A 13872-nucleotide genomic window follows, 5' to 3' on the forward strand; every position below is an offset into this window, starting at 1 on the left:
CCGCTCCCGCAGCCGCTCCGGCGTCCGTCCGAGAGTCCGTGTGGCCGCGGCGTGGCTCTGTCCAACCAGGAAGCCGGTCGCTGTCCCGCCGAGCGCCACAACACTCGCTCGAGGTCGCCTCAGACGACGTGTAGTGTCTCTGTTCCCCAGAGTGCCCACGGAGACAGTGTTCCACAGAGGAGGACAAAGACCGCACGCCGGCAGTGAGCACCGTACATAGTAGGTTCAGGAATGTAACACGCCACGTGCGCCGTGTCCCGGGAGAGGGCTACCCGCTTGTCCTCACCTCACATCTGCGGGGGAAGCGAGAGACAGACACTGAGGGGACACTGCCCGCACGCACGCCGCCGCGTGGTCGGCACCCACCCATCGGGGCGCGCGCACGCCCGCTGCGGCCGGTCTTGGGGTTTGACGTCTCCGTGAGGTTTTTTCAAACCAAAGATGCTCGTGACCCTTTCAGCACCATCCTGCCCAGAACTGGGACGAGGCTCTCGGAGCTCACAAAACACGGCTTGCGAGTGGACCCCGTTCTCCAGCCGGACAGACCGAGGCCCAGAAAGGTCTTCTTCTCCTCACCTTCCTTTCTTCCAGCTTGGAGTTGGATGTGATTTCTGGAGCTCTGGCAGCCATCCTGGGCCATGAGGCGGCCCTGAGGGTGGGCACTGCCAGCCAGCCAGCCAGACAGACAGACGGGGTCTCTGACCAGGCAGATCCTCACTGAGCTCTGGGCCGAGAGCGGCTTGTGCCCATCCTAAGTCACCTGACCACTGCTCGTCCTAACACTTGTACCACCCACGTGCCCAGAGCCTGCGTGCCAGCAGGGGCACCCACCTCTCACTTTGGGGTCTCTGTCAACAGCTGGCTCTGTAGATGGACGCACAGAGCACAGAGCCACCCCATACCACACCCTTGGGCCAGCAGAGGCCAAGGCTGAGCAGCCATCTGGGGCTATTCCGGGGACCCGCCCCTGTGGGCCCTGCCTCCCCAGAGTCCTAGCGGAAGCTCTTGACCCGCGGGTCGTGAAAGCTCCTGCGCTGGCAGCCCCCTGCAGCCGTGCAGCCAGCCGCAGCCCGGGCTGACGCCTGCCCCTCTCACCCTGGGTGTTTGGATGCCATGGGCTCCCACGTGCCCAGAGCCAGGCAGGCTGACACCAGAGGTCAGGAAGGCTTGAAGCCGCCTCCCCTGTGCTGCTGGCGGTTGCCCAAATCCCAATCTGTCCTGGGAGCAGCACACCTCGGTGAGACTCCCTGACCGCCAAGGGATGGCCAGGGAGGTCAACACCGAAGTCATCGGGTGGGATTTCTCTGAAACCGTCGTTTCACCCTTCTGCCCACCTTCCTCTTTCTTTCAGCCCGGAGTATGGATGTGATTTCTGGAGCTATAGCAGCTATTTTGGGCTGTGAGGCACCCCCCGAGGATGGGGAACCAGTCCTGGGTGGAAGAGGGTCCCCGTCAACTTGAGAGTGCCATACCTGCTCTGGTCTCGCCGTCTGCACATGAGCTGGGAGCATCTACCTAACCTCTAACCTCGCTGTTTCGGGGGTGCTCCTAAGAGCCAGCACAGTTCCCAGCACGGCAGCCAACAGCCTCTACGTTCACAAAGCCTTTCCAGGCAGGAGCCACGCGTCCTCGACTGCCCTTACCTGCAGGCTCTGCGGCCCTCAGCTTTCTGTCCCATGGGGTGGGCTGACCCCAGCCGGGGGATGTCAGAGACACCCTCCACCCCGCTCAGGAGGCCCCAATCACTACAGCTCTGTGACACCTCTGCCCCCCGAATCAACGGAAAGACCAAAGCCAGAGCAGGGGCTCGGGGCTTCCCGTGCAGCGGCGGCAGGGGGCGGGGGCAGGGGCGAGGCCGGGGACGGGAGACCCGGGGCCCAGCCAGACACCAGAAGCTCACAGCGCGATCAGGCCAATCACGGCCACGTCCTCGCCGGGGGTGGGGGGAGATTCGCCCTGATCAGCCACCGCGCCCTCCCGTGGGGCTCACCCACGGTCCGCTCCTACCTGGCCGGCTGTCAGGTGGGCTTTAACCTTTTCCTTTTCCGCTTTTTACCTGCCTCCCTACGCCTTCCTGTTAACAGAGGGCGGGAGGCGGGTGGGCCTAAGGGAGGCGCCCGCTGGGAGCTGAGGCAGAAACACCTGAGCCGTCTCTCTCTGAAAGAAAACTCCATCAGCGGCGGGACCACGCCTGGTGTCCTCGGCCCTGGCCGATGCCACGCTGCACCACGGCGGAGACGGCCACCAGCCGCCCTGCGACACCGCCTTCCCGCGGGGCACCGTCCCCCAGCACGGCCCCCTCGTGACCACTGCCGGCCACCGAGCCGGGATTAGGGAGACGTGATCCTACGCCGCTGAGCGGCCTGGCGGCTGGTGCAGGCAGCAGCCGCCCCGCCCCACCCGGCCCCGCGCAGACACAGACACAGACGCCCGGCTCACCCGTCTCCTCCTCGCGGTGGCCCGGGCCCGGGCTGGCGGCCGCGCACGCGCACTCCAGGTGCTCTTCCAGCCTCACCTGCACTTCCTTCAGCTTCGGCTTCTTCCTCACGTACTCCACCTTGGCCACCTGCAGAGAGACGAGGGCCGGTGAGCGCCCCGCCCGGCGAGGAGGGGGCCTGGTCTCTGACCGACCGGACCTCTGACCTCCTCCCGGTGGGCGAGGCGGCAGCACCACGCGACAGAACAAGGCTCAGCGCGGCATTTGTGGTTTGGTCCCATTTTAGCTTAAAATAAACCCGACGTGCAGCCAGGAGGTCTGAGGACGGACGGCAAGGTGGGCGGGAGGGGGCGGCGCCTGCTTCTGCGTTCCAGGGACAGCCAGGCTAACGGAAGTTTCCAGATGTGTGCTGAGCAGTATAACAGGACAGGCCGGGGCACAGGGGGCGGTGGCCGCCGCTGCTGCTGCTGCTCGTGGCCCAGGCGTCAGCATGGGGAGCCGGCTCGGCCCCCAGCCCACAAGGAGGCTGCCGGGTCTCGGTGTGATAGGCTCCAGGCCACACTGCCAGCAAGGCCGGCTGACAGCCTGGCCCAGGCACGAGGCCTTCTCGTGGCCCCCAGGAAGCTGGCCTTCTCAGGAGTGTGGGCAGAGACCCCAGGCCATCCCAGAGGAGGTGGCGAGGGGAACGCAGACTCAGCAGGTGCTTCCTCTTCGGTTCGGGCGAAGCCACCACCACCCATCGACAGGCCGCCAGCCCCAAACCTCTGAGCACAGAGCCACCTCCACACCCCTGCCCGAGCACTGCAGGAGGACACGGCCCCAAGTCCACCCAGCCAGAGGGCCCGAGGCACCATCCAGGCAGTGGAGGAAGCAGGGTGGGGTGTCTTAACCCCACGGACCCCAGAAAACTGGCTCGTCTGCCCTGGACCAGGGCTCTACCCCACCCCACAGGCATGTGTACGCACACACGCACGCACACGCAGGCATGCACACACGCATGCGTGCACACACACGCCCAGCTCCGGACGCTTATCAGTGAGCAGCAGGCAGGCGGCCCTGCTCCCTCACTTCCGATGTTAGAGACCCTCCCTCCGGCCCCCACCACCGGCAGCCCCAGTGGGGTCCCCACTCCCAAAGGCCCACAGCCTGTGCTCTGGTCCCCAGCAAGGAATGACTGCGGCCTTCCTGCTGGCCCCAAGGTCCCCACGCAGAGCCAGGCAAACGGCAGACACTCCGCCTGTGCCAACACCTGCGGCCGGGGTCCAGCCCCCAGGACCTCGCTGTTCATCTGGGGCCACCGAGGTGGAAGGGAGCAGAGCCCACAGGTTGCTGCCTGAGCAAGTGAAGGGCCATCCAAGCCAGCAGGGCCGAGGGAAACCCAGGCCCGAGCAGAAGCCCCCAGCCCAGGGGCGAAGGGGCCCCCTTGCTTTGCAGAGGCCTGGAGTCCAGGAGTCAGGGGACCCCAGGCAGTGGGGTGGGCCCTGCACCCTGGCAACCAGGCACCGCCCCACAGGCAGGCTAGCCCCGGACTCCAGCCCTGGCTGCATTAATGGTTAACCCGCGGGGCAGAGGGTGCCAGGCGCCCGGCGGCCGTGTGAAGTGCTGGCCTGGGTGTGAACGCGGCAGCCAGGTGTGAGCTGCGGTCAGGAGCCCGGCCAGGCCCGGGAGGCTCCCGAGTGGAGCCTGCGGAGAAGGCGGCCCTGTGGGCGGAGCCTCCGCCCTCCCACCCGCAGCACAGGGTCACGGGTCACAGGCTCACAGTGCAGAATGAGCACCTGGGACTGGGGACTGGGCCAGGGCCCAGCGTGAGTGACCTCGCTGTCGGCACTCACACGGGCGCCTCGGCAGGCCTCCTGAGCCCCGCCTGGACCAGCGGCTCCAGCTCCCTGCACCCCCCCATTCCCAGGGCCCACGCTGGGGGTACCGGGCCAGCCCCACGGCCCGCTACAGCTCCCACTGGGTGCCCATGTGCCCTGCACAGGTGCCTTCTACCGCCCACCCCCGCCTCTGCCAGGGGACACGGGGCAGGCGGGCAGTGGTCCCGCTCCCAGCCCGGCAACAAGCCCCTCATCGATTTCCTCTGGGGGGCAGGGACTGAAACCCGGCTCAGCCGAGCCCCCTGGACTCCTGGGCAGAGGGGGGCAGGCTTGTTCTCCACCCAAAACAGGCGAGTGCTGTGGGGAAGGCAGACACGCCAGACACGCCGCCCCGCCCGGTCCCCTCGGCAAAGCACACACAGCACCGGCCGCCTCAGCCTGGAGCCCACTTTCTCCTCAGACAGCCCGTTTTTATCAACGAAAAACAAACACTGATTTACAATCGCACCTGCTTCTGGGTCTGAGGACACAAGCACTCCAGGCTGCCCGCCACCTCTGTCTGGCCAGGAGACGGCTACACTCCCCCCCACCCGCCCCCGCGAACGTGCCGTGAATGTTAAACTCTCCGGCCACGTCCGCAGAAGGAGACGCCTACCTTCCTGGGGCCCCCTCCCTGTCACCTCGGCCTCCAGACCACGGCGGGGCCCGAGCAGAGTCCCCACGTCCCTCCCTTCTCTCCCTCTCCGTCTGCATCCCGGGGTCCAGGCTGTACCTTACAAACGGATACGGGGACCCTTCACTACCGAGGGTGCTTGTCACACCACAGGCAAGTCCCCCCAAGTGTGGAGCACAGCGGTGCCGTCGCCCTAGAGAAGGGACAGGGACGCCGAGCACGGAAGGCTCGCACTCCCGCCGCTCACAGCACCCCAGGCTGGGCCGCCACAGGAAGACGCCACCCAGGAGGGCAGGGGACACGCCCAGGTCCAGGCCGGGTGTCCAGCGTCGTCGTGATGCACAGCAGCAGTCCCCGAGCCCCGCGTGAGTCTCTGCGGTGCTCACCGCTGCCCGGGGAGGGCGCGGCTGAGCCCACGTGACAGGTGAGGAATCAGGCCGCAGACGAGGCCCCTCCCGCCGCGGGAGGCCCTGAGCGCAGCCCTCACCCTCACCCAGGGCAAGGAAAGCCATCTCGGGGCACGAGGGGCCCGGAGGCTGCTGCCCCAGGCACAGCACCCTCATCTCCTCCCAGCCCCCATCCACTCAGAACGGAAGCCGACCCCCAGGGTTGCTGACTGGTTTAAAAAACGGGGGGGCAGGGGGTCTCCCCATCCAGCTGGAGCCCACCATACCCCGGGTCCAGGGCCTGAAGCCCGATGCGTACGTCGGCCCCTCGGGCCACGTCTGGCTTCCCGAGGCCCAGGATGCTGGGCTCTCTGACCCCGTTAGCCGTCCCTGCCCACGGGGGGAGGGACTCAGAGGCCCCAACCAGGGCCCCCAGAGCCACCACATTCTCCCCTAAGCCCATCGACTGGACCCCATAGAGCAACAGCTGGAGCCCACATCCCAAGGGCCCCTCCAGGCTCTGTTTACAGGGTGCAGAGGCCTGTCCTGGGAAGCTCTGGTAAACACACCCAGGGTCCGTCCCCCAGACGCGGCCAGAGCTGGGGCCTGGGGGCTGACCACGTTAGATCACCGAGGGACGGCGGGTTATGCCACCACTGCCCGAAACAAAATGAGAGCCAGACCCGCAGCGTCCCATGGGCCATGGCTGCCCAGAGCTGCCCCTGACCTGCAGTGGCCCGGCCAACACCGGAGTTACGGCCACCACTGTCTACGCCCCACTCTGCCCCTCTACGAAGGCCATTTCAGCCGGCACTGGGGGCAGAGGAAAGACGTGCTCCTCAGGGAGACAGGGAGCGTGCTGAACCCTGGGAGCGGACGTCAGGTGCTGACCACAGCAAGCTCAGGACGGGGACACTGGCCCCCTAGGGCCCAGCCTACCAGTACCCCCAGGTCTGGCGGCAGATGTCCCCTGAGGGACCTGTGGGGGAGCTGGGGCCGGCCCCAAAGGGCAGAGAGCTCTGCTCTGGGCCCCACACCCGAGCCCCATCTGCTATGGAGCTGGGGGTGCAAGCACCTCAGGCCTCCCTCGTGGAGATGAGGGGGACGAGGGTGAGAGGCTGGCCACCGACCCCAGCACGTCCAGACACCCGAGGCCTAGGGGCCACTGGGCAGCCTTCCGCCAGACGCAAACTGGACGGCTCACCCACCCGGGCCTCGGCAGGTGCTGCGCCCGCCCTGGCTGTTTGCCCTGTCATAAGAGGCCTTCGGCTATGACTCAAAAGGCCATGAACCCAGAAACCCATGGGGGTGCCACTCCAGGAAGGGCCGGGGGGCTGCTGCACCCACCACACAGGCGCGCCCCGGCTCTGCCTCGGCCCCCAACGGAGCGGGAACGGCCTCCCGGCCAGGCGCACTGGCCTCCACAATGGGTCTCCTGTTCCCACTGACCTCTCGTCCCCTCTCTGCCAGAACCCCAGTGTCTGGGGCCGGATGTTTTCCTGCCCACGCTGTGCCGGGTGGGCCGGGCGGAGGAAGGGCCCGGGTCCGAGCAGAGCAGGGCAGGGCGCGGGATCAGGCTGCACGGGCGCGGCGCGATGCACGACCCACCCGTCCCCTCGGGCTGACCGCGACCCTGACCCCGTAGACAAAGGCCCGTGGGGTCAGCCTGGCCCAGCCCCATCTGTGCTGGGCCCGCAGGCCTGCACCCCACGCAGGCGGCGGCCCCAGCACCCACTGAGCTGCGAGGACCCCGTCCACCGATGCGGGGGAGCCAGCAGACAGAGGCAGACACCCCGGTCCTTCACGCCCCTGGCGGACCACACCCTAGCCAGGCGCCCACCCTCGAGCCGCCTCCGACGCCCAGGGTGGGCCCAGCTCACCCAGCGCGCCCACCTGTGCCCAAGAGAATAAGACCACGGGGACCTGGACTCATGGGCTCTAACGCCCCCGAACGTACCCCGAGTGAGGACACAGACCGGGGTCGTGCCGAGGGGGGACCCCGCGGGCGGGGCTGGAGCAGGATGCACACAGTTTCCTCCTTCACAAAGAGACAGCAGTGGGGGACACTGGGGGACAGAGTGGGCTTCAGCACCTGGCTAGGGGCCCGGGAGCCCCTTAGCATCCAGGGGTGTCGGCTGTCAGGGACTGGGGGACTCTCCACCCAGGCCTGCAGGGACCCCGACCCCAGGGTCAGCTCCCAGGTATGGGTCTAATGAGCCTTCTCATGTGACAAGGGGCCGGGCCAGCTACATGGTCCATCACTAAGCAGCTCTCTCCCCTACACCTCACATGGGGACCAGGGACCAACATCAAAGGGCCTGGACTGGCCGTTGCAGGGAGGGTGAGATAGTTCCTAGTCAAGAGTGAGCTCTAACACACCCCCAGACCCGACATCTTCACCCCAAGAAAACAGGCCGCTCCGTGCCAAAGGCACCCTGCCGCCCAGACCCACCCACAGCCAGTGCCCAGGGGCGGCCCCTCCCGCCTCGGCCGCAGTTCGGGGACCAGGAGACACCCCAGAACTTCCCAGGAGAAGGCCAGACAGAATCCCGCCCGCAAACAGGAAGGCTGAGCTCGGGAGACACACCTCAGGCCTCTCCGACGAGGCAGGCGAGGCCGGCAGCAGACCCAGGCCCTGCCCGGAGCCTCCAGCCATCCGGCCAAGAGCCAGACCCCAATCTGGCTGCCCAGAGCGGCCTGAAGAAGCAGAATGTCTCCCAGGACTCGCGCGGACAGCACAGGAGCCGCCACGTGCAATTCGAGCGTCACCTTCCTACGTCCCCCAGTGCTGCTCCGGCAGGTCACCGTGGCCAGCCCTGGCCTGGGGGAGGGCTCAGCGGCCAGGCTGTGTGCAGGCTCCCAGTGACCGCAGGTGAGTGGGCAAGACGGTCAGCCTGAGCCACCAGCCCTACCTGACACGCGAGAAGGATCTCAGCACCCCCAGATGGACCCTCCCAGAGAAGCACTCCCAGCAGAATAGGGGGGTCCCTCCCCGACTCATGAGGCAATGTGCCCAGGACCCCGCACCAGCACCCCTTCCCTGCCTCCTGTGTCCTGGAGGGGCTCTGGGGCAGTGCAAGCTGAGGGGACCCCGGCCATCCTGCTACACCCCCTGCGAGATGGCCATAACTCCCAGCATCTGAGGGCCACCTGGCAGCTCCCGCTAAGCGCTGCCACACCTGTGACCCCTCCGGCAGGGACAGGCAGCTCTGACCACACGTCCTAAGAGTCCTTCCTTCACGGTCCCCTCCCTTCCAGAGCGCCGCTTCCCACGAGGCTGTGTGCGGTGCAGGGGGACAGACGCCCCCACGGCAGACCGAGCCCAGCCCCCGTGGGGCCCCCTCCGCGTGGCCTTGGGGCCGGGGCCCGGCCTGGGAGCACGTGGCCGCCTCGGCTCGGGCTGGGCTGGGCGGGCTCACCTTGACGCTCCGGTGCTGCACGCGGGACGGCTGGCACTTGACGCTGCTGGTGTTACAGCAGCCGGTGCAGCGCCTCACCTCCACGCACGGCGGCCAGATCAGGAAGTTGGCAGACGTGGGGTCGACCTGGCTCCGAGGTATCTCGTAGATGACCGTCCTGGTCTTGCAGACGGCAGGGACGGCCTCCTCTGCGGGGAAGGGGCCCGGTGAGCTGGGAGGCCACGCTGTCCCACTGGCCCCGTGTCCACTGCCCCCCTCCTCAACCCTCCCAGGGCTACAGCAGCTCCAAGGGGCCCTGCCTACGTGACACGTGTCACGCAGCCCCAGGGCCCCCGTGTCCCCATAGGGTGCAGCTGAGCTGGCTCGAGGATGAGCAGGGACTCGAGGGCCCATTGGGGACACCCCAGAGGAAAGGTGCAGCCGGAAGAGAGGACCGTGTGACACCGGGTCCAAGACAGGAGGGAGGCCTGCTATGGCCACGGCAGTGAGGGGCGTGCGGCCGGGGACGGGACAGGTCAGAACCTGAGGCTGACAGGCCCGGGGCCAGTGGAGCCCAGCGTCCCTGCCATCAACTCGGGGCCACTGGGGCTGGCGGAGATGGGGAGAAGCAGAGAAACCAAGTCTGGGAGCCCCCGAGAGAGCCGGGCAGACAGACCGGGACACAGCCTGGCATGCCGCTGTGTCCCTGGAGCCAGGCCACACTCCAGGCAGGGCCTGAATCCACGTACAAGCCAGTCACTGCCTCCAGGGCTCAGGCCCCAGGTGGCTCTGGACGCTCCTGCGGCCACTGTGAAGGCTGGCCTGGGCAAGGGATGTCAAAGCCGCCTGCACAGCAGGTGAGGGACACGCCCGAACTCCGCAGCCCCCAGGCCAGGGGCCCACTCAGCGAAGGTCACCACAAGGCCACCTGCCAGCTGCGAGGGCCTCTCCAGGGAGGAGCTGGCGCCTCTCTGCTCTGTGCTCCTCAGCACAGGCCGCCCGTCCGGCCCAAAGCCCCGAGCTCCCACGGGCCGGAAACCACCCCGGGGCCCGGGCAGGATCCGGGACCACCCACGGAAGCTGCTGCCCCAGCAACAGCGCAGGGCCCCGACTCCGCGGCTGGACGAGTGACAGCCACGCACACGCTGGGCTCACGCAGGCCCAGCGGCCGGCTCGGAGGAGGGCTCAGGAGAGCGGCCGGAATGCTGAAAGGCCAAGTGCCAGGGACAGGGAGGGGCGTCGGCTCCCACCGTCCCCTCCTCACCCGGTGCCCGAGACCAAGCCCACAAACAGGAAGTCCAGCCACCCCAGTGGGGAAGGGGCTGCACTCATGGCACCCAGCCCTGGGTGCCTGGCACCCACCAGGCAGGAGGGGCCTGGGGACCCTGGCCTGCTGGTCAGGATAGTGGACAGCACCTGGGAAGGGCCTGCCTGCCTAACCCAGGCTCATCCACAGTACCCCACACTCGAAGGAACAAGCTACGAAGTCCATCTTCTTGGAGGGAACCGGAGCTGGACAGGAGTCACCTGCCCAAGGTCACCCAAGGTTGCACAGGGAATGTGCAGCAGTCGAAGCTCAAACATAGCAGGCTCCGTCAGCAGGAGGGACCCCTGGATGGCACAGGTGGCAGGGGCCACACCCCCAGCTGCCTCCCCAGGGCAAGAAAGCACAGGCCCCGACTTCCCCGCACAGCCCCACCTACTAGCAGACATGGCTGCTCTGCCACCAGAGGCAAGGACCAGACGTTCCCCCTTCCCGCGCCCAGGTGGGGCCCGGGAGCCGAGCGCCAGTGGGGCGGGGGCACAGGAAGGAGGTGCCCGCGAGCAGCCCGCCAGGCTCAGCACGCTGCCCCCGTCTGCAGCCGGGAGCACCCAGCGTGCCAAGCGACGGGCTGGAAAGGAGAGGCGACCCCGGCTCCCGTGAGGCCTCCTGGGGAGCAGGCCCCGACAGGAGCGGCACTCCAGGAATGCACGAGGCTCTCCTCTCCAGGTGGGAGGCTCCCTGCAGGAGGGCGCGCCCTGAGCGGCTGGGCCTCAGCTCCACGGGAGGGGGGGCCCGCCAGCCCCCGCGGCCGAGCTCACCGATGCTTCTTTTCCTCCGAACGGGCCCGAGCCGCTTCTCAGGTGTGTGCTTGGTGGCACGGCCGCCGTGGGCTCTCAGGCTGCTTCCCAGAGCGTCCTCGGCCCCTACGGGTGGGAAGAGGAGGTGGTGACCAGCTGGCCCCGGGCCCTCCGCAGCGTTTCCTGCGGCTCAGCCCCAGCCCCTCTCCCCTACCCAGGAAGCAGGGGTCCCCTGGGAGGCCCCCCACTCCCACACAGGAGCTTCCAGATGTGTAAAGGGTAAAGACTCCGAAAGTACCCCACTGCCCTCTGCGAAGCCCACTTGGACGCCCACATGTGGCGCCCCACAGCACCCTGCAGCCACGTGACCCGCGGGGGAGGGGCTGCAGGGGGTCTCCTGGTGGCATCTCCTCCGAGAAGGCCCGGGTGAGAGCCAACTGGGCAAGGAAGCCCGAGGCCGGCCCCCGCCCACAAGGCCCAGAACCAGCAGGCCCGCCCCCCCACCGGGCACCGCAAACAGCGGGCTGACCCGAAGGACCGGCGGAGGCCTGGCCTCCCTCTCCCTCAGCCCACCCTGAGGAGCAGCTGGCCTGAGGGGTCGGAGCAGCTGGCTGACAGCAGAACTCCACCTGTTCTTGGGGTCAGTCCACTCCGAGCGCGAGGCCACAAGAAACACATGGCCTCCCGCTCGGTGTGAAGCAGGGAGCGGCCGCAGGCCGAGGACGAGAGTCCAGGAGACTGGTAGGGCGCACAGCTTGCAGAAGCAAAGTGCTTCGCCGCCCAGGTGCCGAGAGCCACCACTGCGGAGGCGAGCGGCCCGGGAGCTAAGACTGGACTGGACCCTGGTCCGCCAGACTCTAGACGGGTGAGGGGAGGCCCAGGTCTCCGCGAGATGGACGAGGTGGTGGGAGGCACACACAGTCCTGACACCTGCCGCTGGGCCGAACCCGGCCCCCTGACACTGCCCGCACCTTCGTGATGTGGGTCACCTGACCTCACAGCCTTTGCCCTCCGACCCAGCTGGGGCCGTCCCTGTCTACTGCTCCCCTCCACGTCTGCCTCCCCACAGACAGCGAGGGGCGCAGTCCTGAGAAGGTGGGTTCCGAGAGCCAGGAGCTCCGGCAGCTGCGCTCAGGTCCCGTCTGCCACCTCCCCCTCCCCGGGTGACCTGGCCACCAGCCCCGACCAGAGGCCTCCTCCCCGATGCCCGGCCCACAGAGGCCCCGTGAGGGCCCACAAACCAGCAGCACTGAGAGCGAGACGCGAACACCGTGGCCCCCAAGCAGCCGGCGAAAGACGCGCCGAGACGTACTCCTTCAGAAGCCGAGCAGAACCCGACTTCTCGCTTAAAGTGACTCAGTGTTCCACCGCCACTGCTTTTTCTGAGACCCAAAATAAGATCGGAACAGAACTACTCATGCACGAAGAATTTCCCATCAACCAACTGTTACAAGAAGCCTTTTTTTCACACAAAAAAAGTGACATTTATGAGTCATGTGCTGGTGGTGGCCATCTTGCTATCACCAAACCGAAGAGCAGCTGGCCCATTCTCGCCTTCGATGCCTTACTACAGCCTGGCACCGGCTGCTCCACGCACGACCTGACCCTTCCGCGTGGGCAGCGGGCACTGCCACCTCTCTACACCTGAAACAGACCCCAGACGTGGATGGCAAGCAGAGACGACTGGCTGGCGGGAGCCCGTGTCCAGGCTGACTGCCCTGCGGCCCCGGGCCTGACAACCAGGGGCGACAATGCCCCCACCCAGTTCATCGACCGGCCCTGAAAACAAGAGACGGCAGAAACAGCTCCTAGTCAAACAAGCCCACCCTCTGCCAGGCCCCGTCAAGATGGGTGGTCTGCAAGGCACGCGATGCCCCCAGTCATGGGGCAGCAGCCCTCTGATTTATGCCGGTGGAGAAGTGGCCCAGCAGGGACTTACACGAGAAGGTCCCCGGGGCTGCCGCCCTACAACTGCTCCGGGGACAGTTAATCAAGCGTTTGCCTTTTGTCTTTTATGCACAGATGTCTGCGTGACAACTGGATGAGAAGAAGTGGAGAGTTAATAGCCTAGAAGGGACATTTATGTATCGTTACTCAGTGACCTGCAGGCGCTCGGCCAGCCTGCTAGAACAAAGCCCCCCGCTGCCACTGAGCTGAAGGATGTGTTCTGGTCACTGGACAAACAGACCCCAAACTCCACCCTCCTGGTCACTAAAAGACTACATGTGGGTCTCCACCCAAAGCCTCAGGTGAAGGACCACCTACCCCTTCAGTCCCTATACCTGGGGAGGGGCTGGTACGGGAATCCCACCCCTCAGGGCCACCAGCCACACGGACCAGGGTCGCAAGCTCATCTTCTCACCTGTGAAATGGGACTGCAGCCCCACCAGTGGGAGGAGTCAGGATCCCACATGCCAATCACAAAGCTCCACCCACACAGGGGAGGGGCCACTTTTAAAAGCCTCTAAAGCTTGCTGGGCACTAGTCATAGCTCAGGTTGACTTGGCAGGGCCACCCTGGCAGTCAGCAAGGGAGACTGTCCAGTGGGGTTTCTCCGCACCCCAGGCCCCTTGCTCAGGGATCCCAGACGGACCCGGCGGGACCCAGCAGGGGGTCCAGGGCCTGCAGGGCGGCTGAATCCTCCACAGCTGTTCGCGACCTTGCCAGCAGTCCTCCGCTTCCAGCCCCCACTTCGGTGGGAACCGGAGTTGGGGGGAGACCCCCCAGACAAGCTCTAGAAGCAAGCAACAGGTGCAACTCCTGTGCTCAGGCCAGAGCCTCTTCTCAGCTTCCACGTCTGTGGGGGGGGGGGGGGCGGACCGGGGCCAAGGAGACCCACTTAGGCTGTTGTGTCACAAAGGACCCTGAGGCGCAAGGCTAGTGAGCAAGGAAGGTCCCACAGGCCCTCTGTGCTCACCCAAAGTTCCTGGGCATCAGCTCCTGAACCGTCTGATGGGTAGGAGGGAGGGGGGTGGCTCAGAGCTGCACTCCCCACTCCCCGGGGCAGGCGGGAGCTGAGCTCCGGCAGCTTTTTATAAGGGGGCAATTTGAAACCAGCTGAGAACAGGCTGCAGCCTCCTGGCTTTTTCTGTTTGGACAC

At 66.7% G+C, this 13872-nt stretch overlaps 1 protein-coding gene across 1 annotated transcript in view; it reads right to left on the bottom strand.

The window, feature by feature from the left end:
* Nucleotides 1–6: 6 nt before the first annotated feature.
* Nucleotides 7–13872, bottom strand: part of PDGFA (platelet derived growth factor subunit A) — a 15261-nt gene continuing 1395 nt past the window's right edge. The window contains exons 3-6 of the mRNA XM_025049571.1: nucleotides 10794–10898; nucleotides 8733–8920; nucleotides 2440–2566; nucleotides 7–293 (exon numbers count right to left, since the gene is read on the bottom strand). Of these exons, the coding sequence (XP_024905339.1) occupies nucleotides 283–293; nucleotides 2440–2566; nucleotides 8733–8920; nucleotides 10794–10898 (431 nt within the window). The 3' untranslated portion in view covers nucleotides 7–282. The remainder of the gene's footprint in view (nucleotides 294–2439; nucleotides 2567–8732; nucleotides 8921–10793; nucleotides 10899–13872) is intronic.

Source organism: Pteropus alecto, unplaced genomic scaffold (genome assembly GCF_000325575.1).
Source record: "Pteropus alecto unplaced genomic scaffold, ASM32557v1 scaffold56, whole genome shotgun sequence".
NCBI classification, from domain to species: Eukaryota; Metazoa; Chordata; class Mammalia; order Chiroptera; family Pteropodidae; genus Pteropus; species Pteropus alecto.